The sequence below is a fragment of the Melopsittacus undulatus genome, chromosome Z (genome assembly GCF_012275295.1).
Source record: "Melopsittacus undulatus isolate bMelUnd1 chromosome Z, bMelUnd1.mat.Z, whole genome shotgun sequence".
In the NCBI taxonomy this organism is placed as follows: domain Eukaryota; kingdom Metazoa; phylum Chordata; class Aves; order Psittaciformes; family Psittaculidae; genus Melopsittacus; species Melopsittacus undulatus.
In genome coordinates, this window is record NC_047557.1 from 18,847,415 (window position 1) to 18,863,574 (window position 16,160).

The 16,160-nt window shown below is 37.7% G+C and overlaps 1 protein-coding gene across 2 annotated transcripts in view; it reads right to left on the reverse strand.

The window, feature by feature from the left end:
- The window catches only part of PLPP1 (phospholipid phosphatase 1), a 60,217-nt gene that overhangs the window by 11,336 nt on the left and 32,721 nt on the right, over nucleotides 1-16,160 (reverse strand). For both annotated transcript variants that reach the window (XM_034073191.1, XM_031051577.2), the window contains exon 3: nucleotides 15,599-15,879. In XM_034073191.1, coding sequence (XP_033929082.1) covers nucleotides 15,599-15,879 — 281 coding nt within the window. The remainder of the gene's footprint in view (nucleotides 1-15,598; nucleotides 15,880-16,160) is intronic.

The window sequence follows — 16,160 nt, forward strand, 5'->3', positions numbered from 1 at the left end:
AAGTCAGCTCTGATATGCAGTTAGATAATTGAGTTAAACATTCACTACTCAAATACCACAAAGGCAGCAATAAAACTGTCTTGTGCCCAGGTGAAACTGCAAAACTTTCTGCATTAATTTGCATATGTAACATTACAAAACTGCATCAGCGGTTGGAAGAAAACCACACAGAAGTTTCCTCCATAGGTTTTAGAGTTCTTGGTTTATAGTTGACTCAAAGCATTGCTAATAGTGCAGTGAGAAGTACTCTGAAGTTGTTTCAGAAGTACTAAATAAGCAATCCTGAAAATAGTAAGATGAATTTTGTGTGTCAATATTTGTATATTCATGCACAAACAGATATTTTTCAATTAAGTTCTTAAATAGAAAACCTGTATTGACAATGTGTTATCTTAAGATGTTGAACAATTCAAAGCCATTAGCATTACATTTTAGCTAGACATCTCTACTTTACTACTCTAACTCTTCACCAGTTGAAATCTCTGGGCAAGTGTCCACTATGAAAGCCAATAGAGTAAGCATTTTGAAGAGCTCTGCATTTCAGATAAACATGTCTTCTGAGCCATGGAAGCAAAGCATGCTGTTTTACAGAAAAGAAGACAGATTAAGGAATTCACGGCTCCTATGCCTATATTTTATCCACTGACTTTGGGGCTATTCCTGTTGTCCATGAGATGACATTTCCTGCAGTTCTTGAAGGCAACCTACTGCCAACTGAAGGAATTCGGAAGGCTGATAAGTAAGAAAAGGAATAAAAAACAAATACTTTAAGGAGGGGTTTGGGGTTTTTTTTTTGTTCTTATACAGTTTAACGGTGTTGTTAACTACTGGCATTCTTGGTTTTAGGAATGTATTAGCCCAACATAAAAAATGCCTTGTTGGAAGTTGAAGATTACAAAATATGAAGGCATTCTCATCAGGCATAGATAAGTATGCTGTACATGACTGAAAATGCTGGGCTTAGAACATGAAGTATTGCCAGAAATACAGCTGGGACAAAGTATTGATCCAGCTTGTACATTGTGCAATCCCAGTGACATTTCTTTGGCAATACTGTCATCTCTAGATATCTTTAAGGAACAGACATATCTTTAACAAATTAAAGAAATCTTAGAACTGTTTCAAACACTAGGTTTGACAATGTAAGAGTTTTGCAGCAATTCCTCAGCACACAAACAGTGCAATCCCAAAACCAGAACATTCTGTCTTCAAACCAGCCAAGCTGCTGCACAGCCCAGGCTTTGGGATCATAGGGCAGGTGCTATTTTGCCATTAGCCAGCATTATTTACTAGTCCTAAGAATGCGTAAGTAACACCAGAAAATAAATTTATAAATAATACGGTACAGACAACTCTGAAACCCCCTACCTTTCACTAATGAAGGCTAAATTATTCCAGTAGGAATTTGCACATCAGATTTCAAAAGCTCTTTTTCAAGTTAATATTAGAACAACATCCAGTGAACATGAAATAAGAGCTGCTTAAGTGTAAAGTCTCATTTTGATTGTTTCCAAGATGGCAGAGTTTGGCATCAAAGCAACAGCTTTGCAGACAGAGATCCATGCATTTTACTTAGTCAGTACCTACCTCACAGATCCCTTCTGATGTGAGGAACAAGGCTTTAACAGGAAAATGCTTTACTTATTTCCACTTGGGCAATATATTACTAGCAAGTTAGAAGAATGCCTTAAGTAACAACACAAAACCGGTTTCAGATCTTGGTTGAGGCCTAAAGTTTCCAATGTCTACAGTACAGCAGGACATCTCAGAAAGGTCTTAAAACAAGATAACTTAATGGCTGTTCAGCTTTCTTTAAACTTAATTTTGCCACAACTTTCACATGGCATATTATAAAGACAAAAGTAAAGACTCTGATTTCTTTAAAAGGTTGCCATAAGACTGATTACAATTAATCACTACAGTTCTCAAAAGTACAAACAATTCCTAAACGATGTAATTGAACTGAACCACTTAGTACTTTCAGCCAGGATTACTAATCCCAGATTAGCATGTCTGAAACAGATGGCCTTGCAGGACTAGAAACTGCCAACAGTGTCATTCTGTTCTGTTCATTTCCATGCACAAAGGCAACTTAGCCTAATGTGCAGAGCCCACTTGATAGAAGGTACTCTTTAAGCACTTATGCAAAATACAGGAAAAAGAAAGTACAGAAAGTACATATTAAGCAAAGTACAGGAGTCCAACAGGGAAATTAAGAGCCATAGTGAAAACGGTACTAGAAAATGGCTAAATACATATGACACACTGACGCATTACATGGCAAGAAATTAAAGTCTTAGAAATTACAGTAGAAATGGATAAACCAGAAGAAAGTTTATCTTGTGGTGCTACAATAAACCTAGCAGAGGCTGAATGATAAGGGAATCTTTCCAATACAAGTACTGAATTATGCAATGATCCCTTAGAGAAAAACAGGAGGCCCAGCAAAAAGTTATGCATGTTCCCACATCAACGCAAATAAAACCACTACTGGGTTAGTCCGTTCTATCCTCAAGTTCTCTGGATTCTCCAGGTCCAACTCAAAGCTTCCGCTGACATTCATGTTACCCATTTCATTGATCTGGACTGGAGTAAGTGGCACACATAGCTGTAGCTCTGCACATCTGTGCTGAGTAAGCCAAACAGCTCCACATGCTTGTCAGTGAAATATTCCTAGAATCTATCTAAATGCCATGAGGATGTGGTTTAATGAAGTGCTAGTCCTGTGCTTCAGCTGAAGCACCATATTCTTTAAAGTCAGTTTTGTCTGCACTCAGCAATCAACATGTTTTCACAGCACCTGCTCTTTTCTCAAGTGCTGCATGAGTACAACTTTCAAGATTGGCAGGGATTGAAAGATTTGAGGACTTTGTAATGAAGTGCTTCTGTGATAACTTGAAAGACATGTTTAAATAAAACGCATAAGCAGTTCATGTATTTAACTACTTAGAAACCCATTTTCAAAATACAACATTCCCAATTTTTCCTCCACTTTCTACCTTTTCTTCCACAGTTAAACCCACACTTAAGTATAAAGCCTTACATTTACAGAAAGGAAAGCTGCTGAAGTCCTTCCAGTTCAGTAATCCCCATATGGATAATTTTATTGACAAAAGTGTTTTGACATAAGTGTCTTGCACAATTCCCTAATCATATTTGGGGTGACAGGTACATGCACTTAGCCCTACCTTAGGTAGTAGTAGCAGAGAGAAAATTTGGACCACGCTGACACATAACACGTAAGAGTATACCAGTTTTTTTTGCAGACAGTTACACAGAGAATCATAGAATAGTTAGGGTTGGATCTTTTCTTTTACCTTACCTTACACAAATTTAAGTTCCCTGCTTATTCTACTGACATAAGACTGTCTTCACTGCTAGGCTGACCAGGCTTTTAAGCTTGTTAAAAATTTCTGCTGGGAAAGTTTGTTGGGAATTGAAGTAGTGTCTTAAAATACATCAAAATAGACAGATATAATGTAAATTATCTAAAATAACCTGTCAAAAAATCTTCTCCTATTTTTTCCCTTTCATATGAGCAGCAGTAAACCTGCATCTTGAACTTCTAAATATTCCAGTTTTATCTAGGGAGGAAAAAGTTGCCAACTCCTGGCATTCATTACTACACACAGACATGTGGGATTTCAATATTATAGAGTCCAACCAACTGGCAGGCTACAACGGCATTCCATATGCTTACTGCAAAAGCACTGTAAAACAAGTTCTCGTCTGTCAGTTTTGACCTTGTCACCCAATTTAACTCAACACACAAAGCAGAAGTGTAATTTCCCACTACATTTCTTGCTAATCTCCTCCAACAGGAAAGAAAAAAGAAATCAGGACTTTGATTACTCCTCTTTCCTACTAATTCCTACTCAGGAAAGAGTTAAAAGTTAAAACAGCAGCAAGGGGGGGCCAACATTTCAAACCAACAGTTCTACAGACTAATACCTTTGTCTCACATGCATCAGATTACAGGCTTCTGTTCCATTAACCGTGTCTGCACAAGTTATCCACATAATGCTGTTCTGAGTCACAGGAGTGTTATTATCATTTTACATAAAGGGAATGAGAACAAAAAAAAGATAATCCCTGTTAAATCAGGGATTTGACTGTTATTCCCTCTCTAAGAAACTAAAAGCTTTGGGCATGAAGCACTTACTAATTGTGGAGAACCCTTCCCCCAGCAAAATTCTGTAATCTTTGAAGGGGAAAAGGAGGCTGCAGAACTGTCAGCATTTCAGTTCCTACAGTACTGTTTGAGGAAGATTTGTCCAAAATTTTATCTTAGGAGACTTTTCCATTCTATTAACTTTGACATAAGCTTTGCAAATCAGTGAAATTCTGCCAAGAATGAGAAGAGGTATCCACCTGCTTGCTTAGGCATAGCTAGCTTCCAAATATTTTCAGGGTGTGCTGAGCACAAGATACAAACTTTGTTTTCTAATAAACTTCAGCATGATAGGCTGTTGGAAGTATCAGAGAGATTGCAAGGAACCATATTAAGGGGTTAAAAGTTTTATTTTCAGTTACGGAAATAAATGCTATTCATCAGCACTGAGAAGCTCCAATTCACATCAGGGCAAAGGAGATGCAAGATCAGAAAGATGAGCCAGATTGCAGAACTGCATCTCAATTGGTTAAAGCAAGTTCACCCTTTAGACTTGATTCTCCCTACCACCAGTTAATTTCTGTTGCAAAGGCTGCTCTTTTTGCTTCTAGATCAAGTACAGCCCCTATTGCATCATCCACTGTAGCCTCAAAGCTTCTGAAGTTTAAATATTTAAAGACTGTCATTTTCTACCGTATTTTTGCATTTCCTTCCATGTAAAATGAAGTATAGGTGCCCTGCCTAAGATCCAGTCCTGAGAAGTGATTAATTCATTCATCAGGACTAGAACTATTCCCAAATCAGCCATGTTACATGTTGGAATAACAGTAATGACAGAAGACTGAGAAGCAGTATTTAAAGGAAAAGTTGCATCATTTGAATAACAGTGCACATATGCAACCATCCATTCTCCTCTTTCAGTTGCTTTCATATCCAAGCTCCTTGAGATTCTTTTTACTATCTTTTTAGAATTGAAAACTACTAAATTAGCCTGTGGTGAGAACTCCTGAGCACAAAAGTTTCAGTATTGTAGAGCATTTAAGTTCCATAACAGAAATAATTAGAATGCTGCAGCCAACATACCAGTATGCCCCAAGTAAACACATAGTTAATAAGGCTGTAGCAGCTTTAGAGAAAGTTCTGATCCACAGTGCTGTTAGAAGTTGCCAGATTAGGTAAGTAATATTTAGTTATGTTGAATTAAGTGTAGTTTGATTTTTGACAAAGGTTTAAGATGTTTTGAAACAAAATATTGGAACATTCATACAAGCTAAGTTAATTTAATGCAAAATTAACAGTTCATCATAGAAATATTCCCACTACTGAGAGATATGCAGGGGGAGAGAGAGGGGAGAGAAAAAGGAGACAGGAACAACTGTTTCATAGAGATGGGTTAACTTGCAGCAAAAGCCTGGTTTCTTGGGTTAGGTTTAAAAATTGTAAAGCAAACCAATTGCAAAGGCTATCTAATGAAACAGAGGAGAACAAAGGTATTCAATTAAAATGGAAGTAATGTATGAAGCTTGTGGTTTTTGTTATTTTTAAACAGTCACAGTTTTGAAGGTGTAGGTGTAATAGAAATATGAGTTTCAAAAGTTTGGGTAAACTGCAAAACAAAGTTATGCATGTTAGCCCTGTACTGGCCATCTGGCAGAGGTACCCAGCTACTGGGAGCTACTGTGTGGTTTAATTGCACTCACCAGCATGCATGAGTACAACCTGTGAAACAAACCTGAAATAAAGTTCCTGACAAATGACTGGTAAAGGGCACTACCTTGGCAACAGTGTTTAAATAAATTACAAAGTTCAAAACAGTCAGCTCTAATTTCCTAAAAGCTCCTTTGAAGATTACATTTTGAGTTTGCGATGGCAGACTACACACAGCTTGTTTTGAGAGCAGTCAGCATGGGAGCAATACATCAAATGAAGTAGGGAATTGGTTTTTTTCCTTTAGACATGTGAATTGTAATATGAATCTGTACATTAGTAACACAGTTATAATTATGAACCATAATAGATGCATTATCTGTTACCACAAACAGAACAAAGTGATAGACTCAAATTAGAGACTTTCAACTATCCAAAGTGAAACTCACTTCAGAGAAAGTTTCACACACGCATACACATCCCTGCAAGCTGCATGAAGTCTGTTTTGAAGCCTAACAGAGTTCAGACTGCACAGAGTGCCTCTGAAGCAGCTAGACTTGTAAAACATGGCTTAATATTTACCATTTCAGGGTCAAAAGTTTCACTTTTGTGTATGTGTTTAGTGAGCTGAGGAATAAACCAGAAAGGACAGCTTCCTGGAGCTCCCTGGTCACTAATCGGTGCTCCTCCAGACCCAGAATGGTGAACTTCCAGGTCCCACCCTAACTCTGTACTCAGTGGAAAAGATAAAAAGTGATAATTTAACAAAAATACTTGTAAGTCGCTCATTGCATTATTGTAACAAACCTGCACTGCTCAGATAAAATGCACATACACAAGACTATTACAAATGAAAACAAGCAAACAAAAAAACCAACAAACAAACAAAACTTCACACTGTACAAGAACCTGTGCTGATGGGGATTAGTTTAATCAGTGTTAAAGCAACAGGTAAATCAGCAAACTGTACTGCACACTGCAACCAAATTTAGCATGACTACAGGAGGAGAGCATCAGTGGCCTAAATGAACGTGCTGGCATTCTGAATACCCATAGCACTTGCTCTGTTCCTCCTTTATGTGCCACTTCCTAGAGAACAAAGACTTGGGGGGAGGGGAGGGAAATTAAAAAGTAATTATTTTTTTTCTAATTTGATTCTAGGGCTCTGGAAAATTAAAGCATGTCCTTCCTCAGAACTGACTGATTTACAGTGTGACTCAATCTTCAGCTACAAAAAGCTTTAATAGCAAATTCCTTATACACTATAGAAGAGAATTAGGGTAATCACTTTAAAGTACATCATCCACTGTCAGTACTCATTTGCAGATCACCTTCACCACCTTCTGTTTGCTCAGAAACAGAGGTTATGCAAGACATAGTATGTATGCACATACATAATACACACATACTCTTTGCATCATAGCTAAAATTTAAATACTGTTTAGATATATTCTCACATCCTTCTCTAGAAAAGACCTGGGCCCCTACTTCTCCCAACTTTGTGGTGTGTTAACCAAGAAATAACATGTTATGTTTATGCCTTTCCATCTGCAACTATTCTGTGTCTCATAGCAGCAGCATGCTAATTAAGCAGTTTACATCCCTGGAATTAAAAAAGCCACTTGGTTTACATGAAGATTATAGAATATTGCTGCATGTAATACCTCCGCTTTCTCTATTTTAAAAAGCATTTAAAAAGTGCAGTGAGTTGTTTGCTATATGTGGGTTTTTGCTCTAATGAATACCACTCCCTCCATTTTCAGGAGTAGGAACCTGAACTGTTTAGTTGCATAACACTGAAAATACTTTGTTATAGAGCTAGTGGCTATATTTCAGTTTCAAAAATGTGGGAAAAAAGTTTCAAATTGCATTCAGGAGCACTTCAATTTTCTTTTTAATTTTTTTTTTTTAAACAAAAGCTGGACCCAGCAGTTACCCAGATTTGAAATTCAATCCAGATTTTCAGTTGCAGCCTGAAAGGACAATAAAATTCCATCAGAAAGGGACACATCTAGCATTTATGAAATCCAGTTTGGGGCAGATCTCATATATGAAGAAAACAGCACTCACATCTATATTTCAATAAAAGATTTTCATAACCCAATTGTCAACAAAACCTCAACTGTAGGTATTTTAAGACAGGAAGACTGGATCTGCACTTTAAATGAGAATTCAATAAGCTCTGGAGTAAAAGTGAATTGAAGGGTTCAAGAAATTAAATTACATGCTGACCCTTCTCCTTTTCACTCAACATAAGGTACACAGCAAGGTAAGAAAATGCAAAGTCAGTAGAGAAGCTCAACAAGGAGAGAAGCCCACTTAGGTGCTTCAGGCCAGGGTTCAAGTTTTGCCCACATCTGAATAACATGAAGAATTGCCAAGTCTTCCTTTCAGGCTTAGGCAGTAATTGTTGTACAGAGAAGGGAGAAGGAAAAAGCCCAAGATGTGTTAGAATCCACTAATTCATCTTTAATGCTGAAGTACAGATTAAAACTTTTGGAGGGTAGAGGCATTGAACTCTGGCATCTTGTGTCTAGAAAGGGTTCACAGAGATGTACAGCTGGAAGAGCAAACATGGCAGGGGATAAGTAACTCAGTAGCTCTGACACTACTGTCGTACAGGCCTAATAGGATAAGTGCTCTCTCTAATATGTTACTCAGGTGCAAAGACGAGCTAGTTGGGCATGTAAGCAACAGCTCTGGTTGCACAAAATGACATGATTTCAGGGACAACATACTAAGAGCACAGATATTCCATCCATCCCCTAGGAGAAAAAACAAGTAAGAATAACAAGAGGCCATCGTGATTCCTTGAGCAACTTCTGACTGAGTTTAGATACAAATAAAACCATGAGAAGCAGAAGTACACTGCCTACCATGGACAAATACTGAAGCATCACCCAAGCATGCAGAGGAGGAAGTGGGAAGGCCAAGGCTGGAACTATTGAGGAATACAAAGGGCAACATGAAGGTGTCCAGCTGGTAGGTCAGCAGCAAAACAGAGACAAGGATAAATGAGCCCACCACTGGACTGGGTTAGCTATGCTGTGACAAAGGGAATAAAAAATTAGAGGAGAGAGGTCTAGTCAAAGAAGATCTAACCACACTTACTTAAAACTGTACTTGCAAGTCCATGAGAATGGATGGCAGTCCAGTGCAGCCAGTAAAGAGATGCCGTGATGAGGCTGTTTAGGTATCTTTATGAAGCCATGCTACAGAGGCAGGGGCTTGATGGTTAGAAAAAGGGCAAGAAAGACTGAAGGAATTGATTCTCCTAACAGGCAGCAGAATCTCCACCCCAGTTGTTTGAAGGATCAGGATGTACAGGGCTGTGTCAGAACTCTGCAATAACTTCCACTTTAAACTGGAGGATGGACCAGATGACCTCTAGAGGTTTCCCTCCTGTATATACATAAAAGCTTCCTAACCATTCAGCCACACAGGTCTCCACAGTCTTCAAGATGATGTGAACATTAACAATATGGGGGGAAGAGGGGAGAGGAGAATGAATTCAACAGTAAGAAAAGGTTCAATGAAAATTTCAGAAAATAAAGATTCAGAATTTTATAAGATATTGCTAAGGCATAATCAAAAGAGCAGAAAACATTTGCTTTTAGCAAGCCAGCATGTTTATGTTTCTGAAATGTTCTAATACTTTTTCTGGTGACATTTTAAGACTTTTTTTAAAAAATATTTTCTACCATCATCTGCAGGTAACAATCATCCTGAAATCCAGTTAAAATACAGATTTATATTAATCCAAAACTACAAAGAATAATTTCATAACCCAATTGCCAGCTATCTGAATGGATTCTTAAACTTGTATCTAATAAATTCATTGGCCCTAATTGGTTTCTGCAGAGACTTTTGTGACCACTATGGCAAAAGCAGCAGATCAGTACACTGAATATGTGAGAATAGGAACACGCTAATCACAAGCCTTTTGCTTTCAGAGGTTCTAAGTTCAACACAGCATTGGCAACAGTTTTATTTCACATTCCTTATCAAGTACTAGTATTACAAACCTAATTTTCTTCTACATTATTACTGCAAGAAGCGATTCTAAACCCAGGAAATTTAAGGAAGCATGCTTTCAAGTTTTGAAGTTTTAGGGAGGCATTGTTTGTACCAGCAGTAACTAGAATTCATTTATTTCCACCTTAGCATATTACCAACCCTGTGAAATTATTCAGCACAGAGACTGAGTAAAACTAATGCATACTTCATGTTGTATTATTTATTTTTAACATTTTGTGTATATAGTGTAAGTTTAAAGTGTCAGATTCCATATACCTGACCTTTATACAAGGTATTTAATGTACTGCTTGTGCTGCCAAGTTTATAACATGCCATATAATAGATCTGAAAACAACTGCACAATCCTAAATTAAGTTCCAAAAATACTGTAAGCTGTATATAGCACCTGCTGCTTGTTTCATAATTTAAATTCATTCAGATGCCCTTGCAAATAAACACAACTTTAATACCAAAGCTTGGTTTCTGCGGGTTTTTTAAGGTTGTTTTGGGAGGAGGTTTTGTTCAAGTTTGGGTCTTTTTATTGAGGGGTGAGGGAGGGGAAGGAGGCTTAGGGGTTTTTGGGTTTTTCTTTTTTTACCTGCTTGTAGAAAGAATTTCATTAAACTGAGAGAAAATCCTTCTGCTGTTAGTAAGTTAACATCCCTCCTCAAAAAAAAAATGACAGAACCTTTATTTAAACCATGTTTTACTGCCTTTGAGACTGGATTTTACAAGCAATAAGAAAATACCCATTATTTGCCTACGATGACAATCCAAGCTTAGAAAGACACTTAAGACTGAACTTTTCTAGGTTCAGGCTGGCCTGGTTGAACATGTCTCCTGGATTCCAGATCCTACTACCTAGAGATTACCAATGCGTGACTGCACAAAGGTGATCAAGGTAGAATTAGCAGCTCATAACTGCCAAATGAGTAGGAAGCAACAACATAACATCACCACACAATATATTAGGACATCTAACCATATGGTTAGAAGGCACTCCATCACCATTTTGAAGTCCTGAAGTATTTTTCCAAACCAATCAACTGTTAGGATATACTAACAACAAAGACATTTTGTGTGTTGAAGACTTATCCCACAATTCATGTATTAGAGGAAAACATAAGCTCTTGTGTTCTATTGTTATTCTACTAGACTTTCAAGTTTCACTGTTTACAAATCTGATTTCAGACAGGCAACCAGCAAATACAGCAAAGTACACTCAGAAGAGGAACAGTAAAATATTAATTCACAGCTCCTACTGCTGAGTATCTGTGGTTTATGTTAACCTTTTGGGTGCAAGAATGCTAACAAACAGGATGCACAAACAATTTGCAATGAGCTGGCTAGAGCAGACAGGTTTAGGAAGTACGCCTTAGTTACCAATAAGGAATGGAGAAGTCATCATCTGTCCTTTAGGTGTCCTCTCTGCCTACACCTCTTTGTGGAATCTGGGTATCTTGTCAATCTACTTAAAGCCAGGCAAAGGCAAGCAGCAGCAAGCCAAAAGTAAAGGATAGTTTAACAAGAACAGAAGCTGCAAAAGCTGAAGAGATCAACAGTTAGTAAAGACTGCTCACTAAACACTGCCATGTCATCAGGATATAGCCTAGTACATCTATGTATTTACTGTGCCTTATATTGCGAATTGAAAAAGGAATTGGCTATTTGGCAAGTCATTACCTTCATAAGTGTCAAAACAAGTACCTTAAAGGCAACCCAGTAGCACTGAATATTGGTATACTTAAAGTGACATGCTAATTTCCAGCACCAGGGACAGGAGGACCTCTTGGCATTGATATCCGTTCATAGACACTTAAGACTTGTGCTTGTATATCAAACTTATTTTTGTAAAACACTAAAACATGCCACGGTCTCCTAGTAAAGAAACTACATGGTATTAAGTTCTGTATCCTTCTGGCCAGTGCAATTACAATTTTAAAATACGTATCTTAACTGTTGTCCTGGTTTGAGCAGTACCAGTCATTTTTCTCCTTCTTGGTAGCTGGTGCAGTGCTGTGTTTTGACTTTCGGGCTGAGAACGGTTGCTGATAGCAAGTATGTTTTGAGTTACTGCTCAAATATTTGGTTTGTCCAAGGACTTTTCTGAGCTCATGCTCTGCCAGGGAGGAGGAAGGCCGGGAGGAAGGAGAGACAGGACACCTGACCCAGGCTAGCCAAAGAGGTATTCCATACCATAGCACGTCATAACCAGGATGTAACTGGGAGAGACCCAGAAGGGCTGGAGCTCTGGGGGGATGGAGGAGGTATCAGTTGGTGCTCGGTCGGGCAGGGTGGGGTGAGTTATGGGTTGGTGGCTGGTGAGGTGTTGTATTCTCTTCACTTGTTATTGGTTTTATCATTATTATTTGTAGTAGTAGTAGCAGTAGTGATTTGTGTTATACCTTAGCTATTAAACTGTTCTTATCTCAACCTGTGGGGGCTACATTCTTTGGATTCTCCTTCCTAACTCTCTGGGAGTTGGGGGAGCAAGGGGGGGAGTGAGTGAATGAGCTGTGCGGACTTGGTTTAAACCACGACAACTGTGTTAAGTGCTTTAAGGAGAGCTGCTTTTTTGATACTTGAAAGAAAACTCACCTTCACAGTTCAGGCACCTTTTTACTGAATTACTACTCTTAGTAGTTATTTAAATTGAATATTACAGAGCTCTACACAAAACTAGTTGACATCAGATCTGGCAACACCCTTCATAAAAGCTTGAGAATGCCATTCAGTACAAGTCACTCATCCTAAGAAAACTGCCATGAAGTAGCTCATACTAAGCTTCTGTGGCTAGCTTAAAATTAAATGCCAAATACTGCCTGTTTTACAAAGAGATACAGAAGAAAAATAGACAGTTTCTAATACTAAGTGTTTATTTAGCTTGCTTTTTTAATGTAACTAGTGACTTCCATGCATATTTTAGAGATCTGCAACTGTTACATACTTTCAAGTAATACATGCATTGTTCAACAAATATGAATGAGATTTACTATGCACACAACAGTGCTTATGATCCCCAACTTAACTACCAGTAGTACTGAAAGTGCAAGCACACTATAAACATGGCCAAGGAGAATCTAAGATGTTTAAACTTGAAGAGGACTGTTTTCAGCATAGCACAGAGCAGACTTAAGATACTTAAGCCAACAAGAACTAGCTTATTGAGCTCAGGTAGGAATGTAAAATTTTACTGAAACTAACCAAAGCTCATAAGCATTTTATTAATTTAGACAACCAAACTTAAGTCCATTGTTTTATACACATGATAAAACATATTTATGTTTTAGCATGTATTTCTAACTAATGATTAATAACAGAGACTAATTATTATCTTTCCCATATGTCCTTATGTTATTATATAGTAGGCATATGCAAAATGTTGCAAACATCAGATTTGCTTAAAACAGTACTGGAACAAAATATGCTATGATGCTGTCCCAAAACTCTCTAATCCTCCAACCATAACTTACAGGCTTCTAGTCATTACAATCAACTCAAATTTTATTCTTTTTCCTCTTTACAGCTGAAAAGCATTTTTAGACTAATTTAAAAGTTTAACTAAAGATTCAGATCTCTGCCCCAAGTTGAATTTTGACTCCAGAGTTCCATGCTGAAAGCACACAATTCTGTTACAAAAAAGCACCTCAGAAAGTGCAATTTTGTTCTTATATTCTCTTCATTCTGTTTGGTACTTAACTATCTTTTCATATAGTAGCAGAATAGTAAAAATACCATTCTTAGTGATTTTAAGCAAGAGAAAACATTTTACACCTGCCACAATTTAATGTACAACAAAATCTGCATTTCCCCCCTCTTGTGCTGTAAGTTATCATTTTACCTTCTTTTAAGCTCTGGCAATTCTGCTAACTCACTACACTAAAATTTGCAAAGGTGACAAAGACAATTTGGTATCTTGTGGGAGCTAGCATATCCCTTATTTCAATTACCAAGGTGTTCTACTGCAAGTCAGATCATTGAAAAGTCAGAAACATCTTAAAGTCTGACAGCTATGCTGATTAGAAATTCTTAGTTTTCCACATTTCATAAATGTCGTCCTTTGTCTACTCTGCATTTTTTAAACTGCAGTTGACAGTCATATAGAAAGTGACCATTACACATTTTAAGAAGTACACGTTTTTCCTGAAACAGGTAAAAGTTATACCATCTGTCGTGGTTTAAACCAAGTCCCCCAACTCCCGGAGAGTTAGGAAGGAAAATCCAAAGAATGTAGCCCCCATGGATTGAGATAAGAACGGTTTAATTGCTAAGGCATAACACAAAACCCCTACTGCCATTTACTACTACAAATAATAATGATACAGCAAACAGCAAGTGAAAAGAATACAACACCCCACCAGCCACCAACCCATAACTCACTCCACCCTGCCCGGCCGAGCACTGCGTGCTCCTTCCTCCATTTTCCTCCACAGCTCTCCCCCCCTCCAGCTCTCCCCTTCCCAGTATGCCTCCTGGGCATCACGTGCTATGGTATGGAATACCTCATTGCCTAGCCTGGGTCAGGTGTCCTGTCTCTCCTTCCTCCCGGACTCCCCTCCTCCACCTGGCTGGAAAAAATCTTGAACAAAAACACCCTCAAAACATGCTCAAACCATGACACCATCGAATACAAAAATGAGCCTTATAAGCACAGTTATGGGTAACAGTAATACAAAAGAAAAAAAAGCTGCACATGAAGCACACTAATCTCTCACACTAATCTTACTGTTTTAATTGGAGAAAAAACTCCACAATTTCTCTATTTCCTGCATGAAGTTCTTCTTATTGAAAGATTATCTGCTATACTACCTACCTATCATCATGCACTTGCTCCTCTACTAACAGCCATGCAAAATACAAACTGTCCTGGCACTTCTGAACAGCTGTTGTGCATGACTTGGAGCAGGACATGGTCCTCCACCAAATAAATATAGAATCATAGAATCATAGAATAGTTAGGGTTGGAAAGGACCTTAAGATTATCTAGTTCCAATATGCAAGACTTGTGTGGCTGCTGAGGAATACCATGCCTGTTACTGAGTGATCCACAGGGGGAACACATACTAAAGGAGCTAATGAGCACAGGGGACAGTAAGCAAAACCTACGCATACATATTTAAAAACACATACACACACACAGAAAAGATCTAAGGGGTTATATAGATCTTCTGGAAAAAGAATGGCAAGGAGCTTCTCTAAAGCTAGGATTACAGGGAGTGTAAGCAACTCTAATAGCAGAAATTACACTGAACATGCATTCAAACACTGGTGTTTATAACAGTGACAGAACTCCAATGTCCCAGACACTTCATTTTGTTTCACCATTATCTTGCTATGACTGAACTGGCACATATGTATTTAAGGTAATAAAATGCCTAATAATGAGAAAACTGAATAAAGTGATTCCCTGAACAGTCCAACTTATTTTTATATGGGTAAAAACTGGATGTATTTGCTTTCATTGTAACTTTGAACTGTTTTCCTTCCTATTTCAGATGAAATTTTGAAGGCAGATTTCAAATCCTTCTTTTCATTGGGATGCACAGACATTTTAGAAACAGAAGCCAATCAAAACTGAGTATCATGCACATTTTTTGGGGGAAAAAAGGCAGCAATGAATACACAATAATTTATGCATTCTTCTGTATATTAATAAAACAAGTTTCCACAAGTTAGAAAAAAAATCCCAATTGTAGACAAGGTTCAAAATTCATTAAAGAAATATATTCTAAAAGCACAAAAATGCAGTAGCAACACCAAAGTCATCATCCCAAGTCAAGAAACAGGCCTTAAAACCAAGTATACAAGGTTAGTCAGACTCACCTTCCCTCGCTGATTTTTGCCTTATCCCCTTGACATGAGAAATTCTCAATGTAACCTAAACTGCAGTTGATCCGTGTCCAGTCAGGCTGGCACACAGCAAGGAAGTGAGGACGCAGTCTGCCTATGGAGTACTTGGCAATGTCTGTCAATGACTGGCTAGCAGCTGCTCCAAAAATGAAGGTCCCAATGGCTTTGTAAATAGTGGCTATGTAGTTATTTCTGACAAATGAGTTTGAGTGCAAATGATTACAAAACACAGAGAGTGTTTCTCCTAGGATTATCTGAAAGAGAAATAAGGACAACAGTTAAAATATAGATAATAGCTTAAAAATACAAATATTGCTCTGTTATTAATATGCACACATTTCAGAAATTAATTTAATAAACATTAAGTTGAAAGTTTCCATTTTCCAAGAGTCAGCAATAATCTTGCCCAAACTTTAAACATGTATGTAGAATACAAAAAAGCTTTCACTTTATCCTTCTTTATGTTGAAATTAATTACATTAATTTTCTGAATACTTGTGAAAACAGCCTTCTCAGAGTAATGTTTATGCTAATT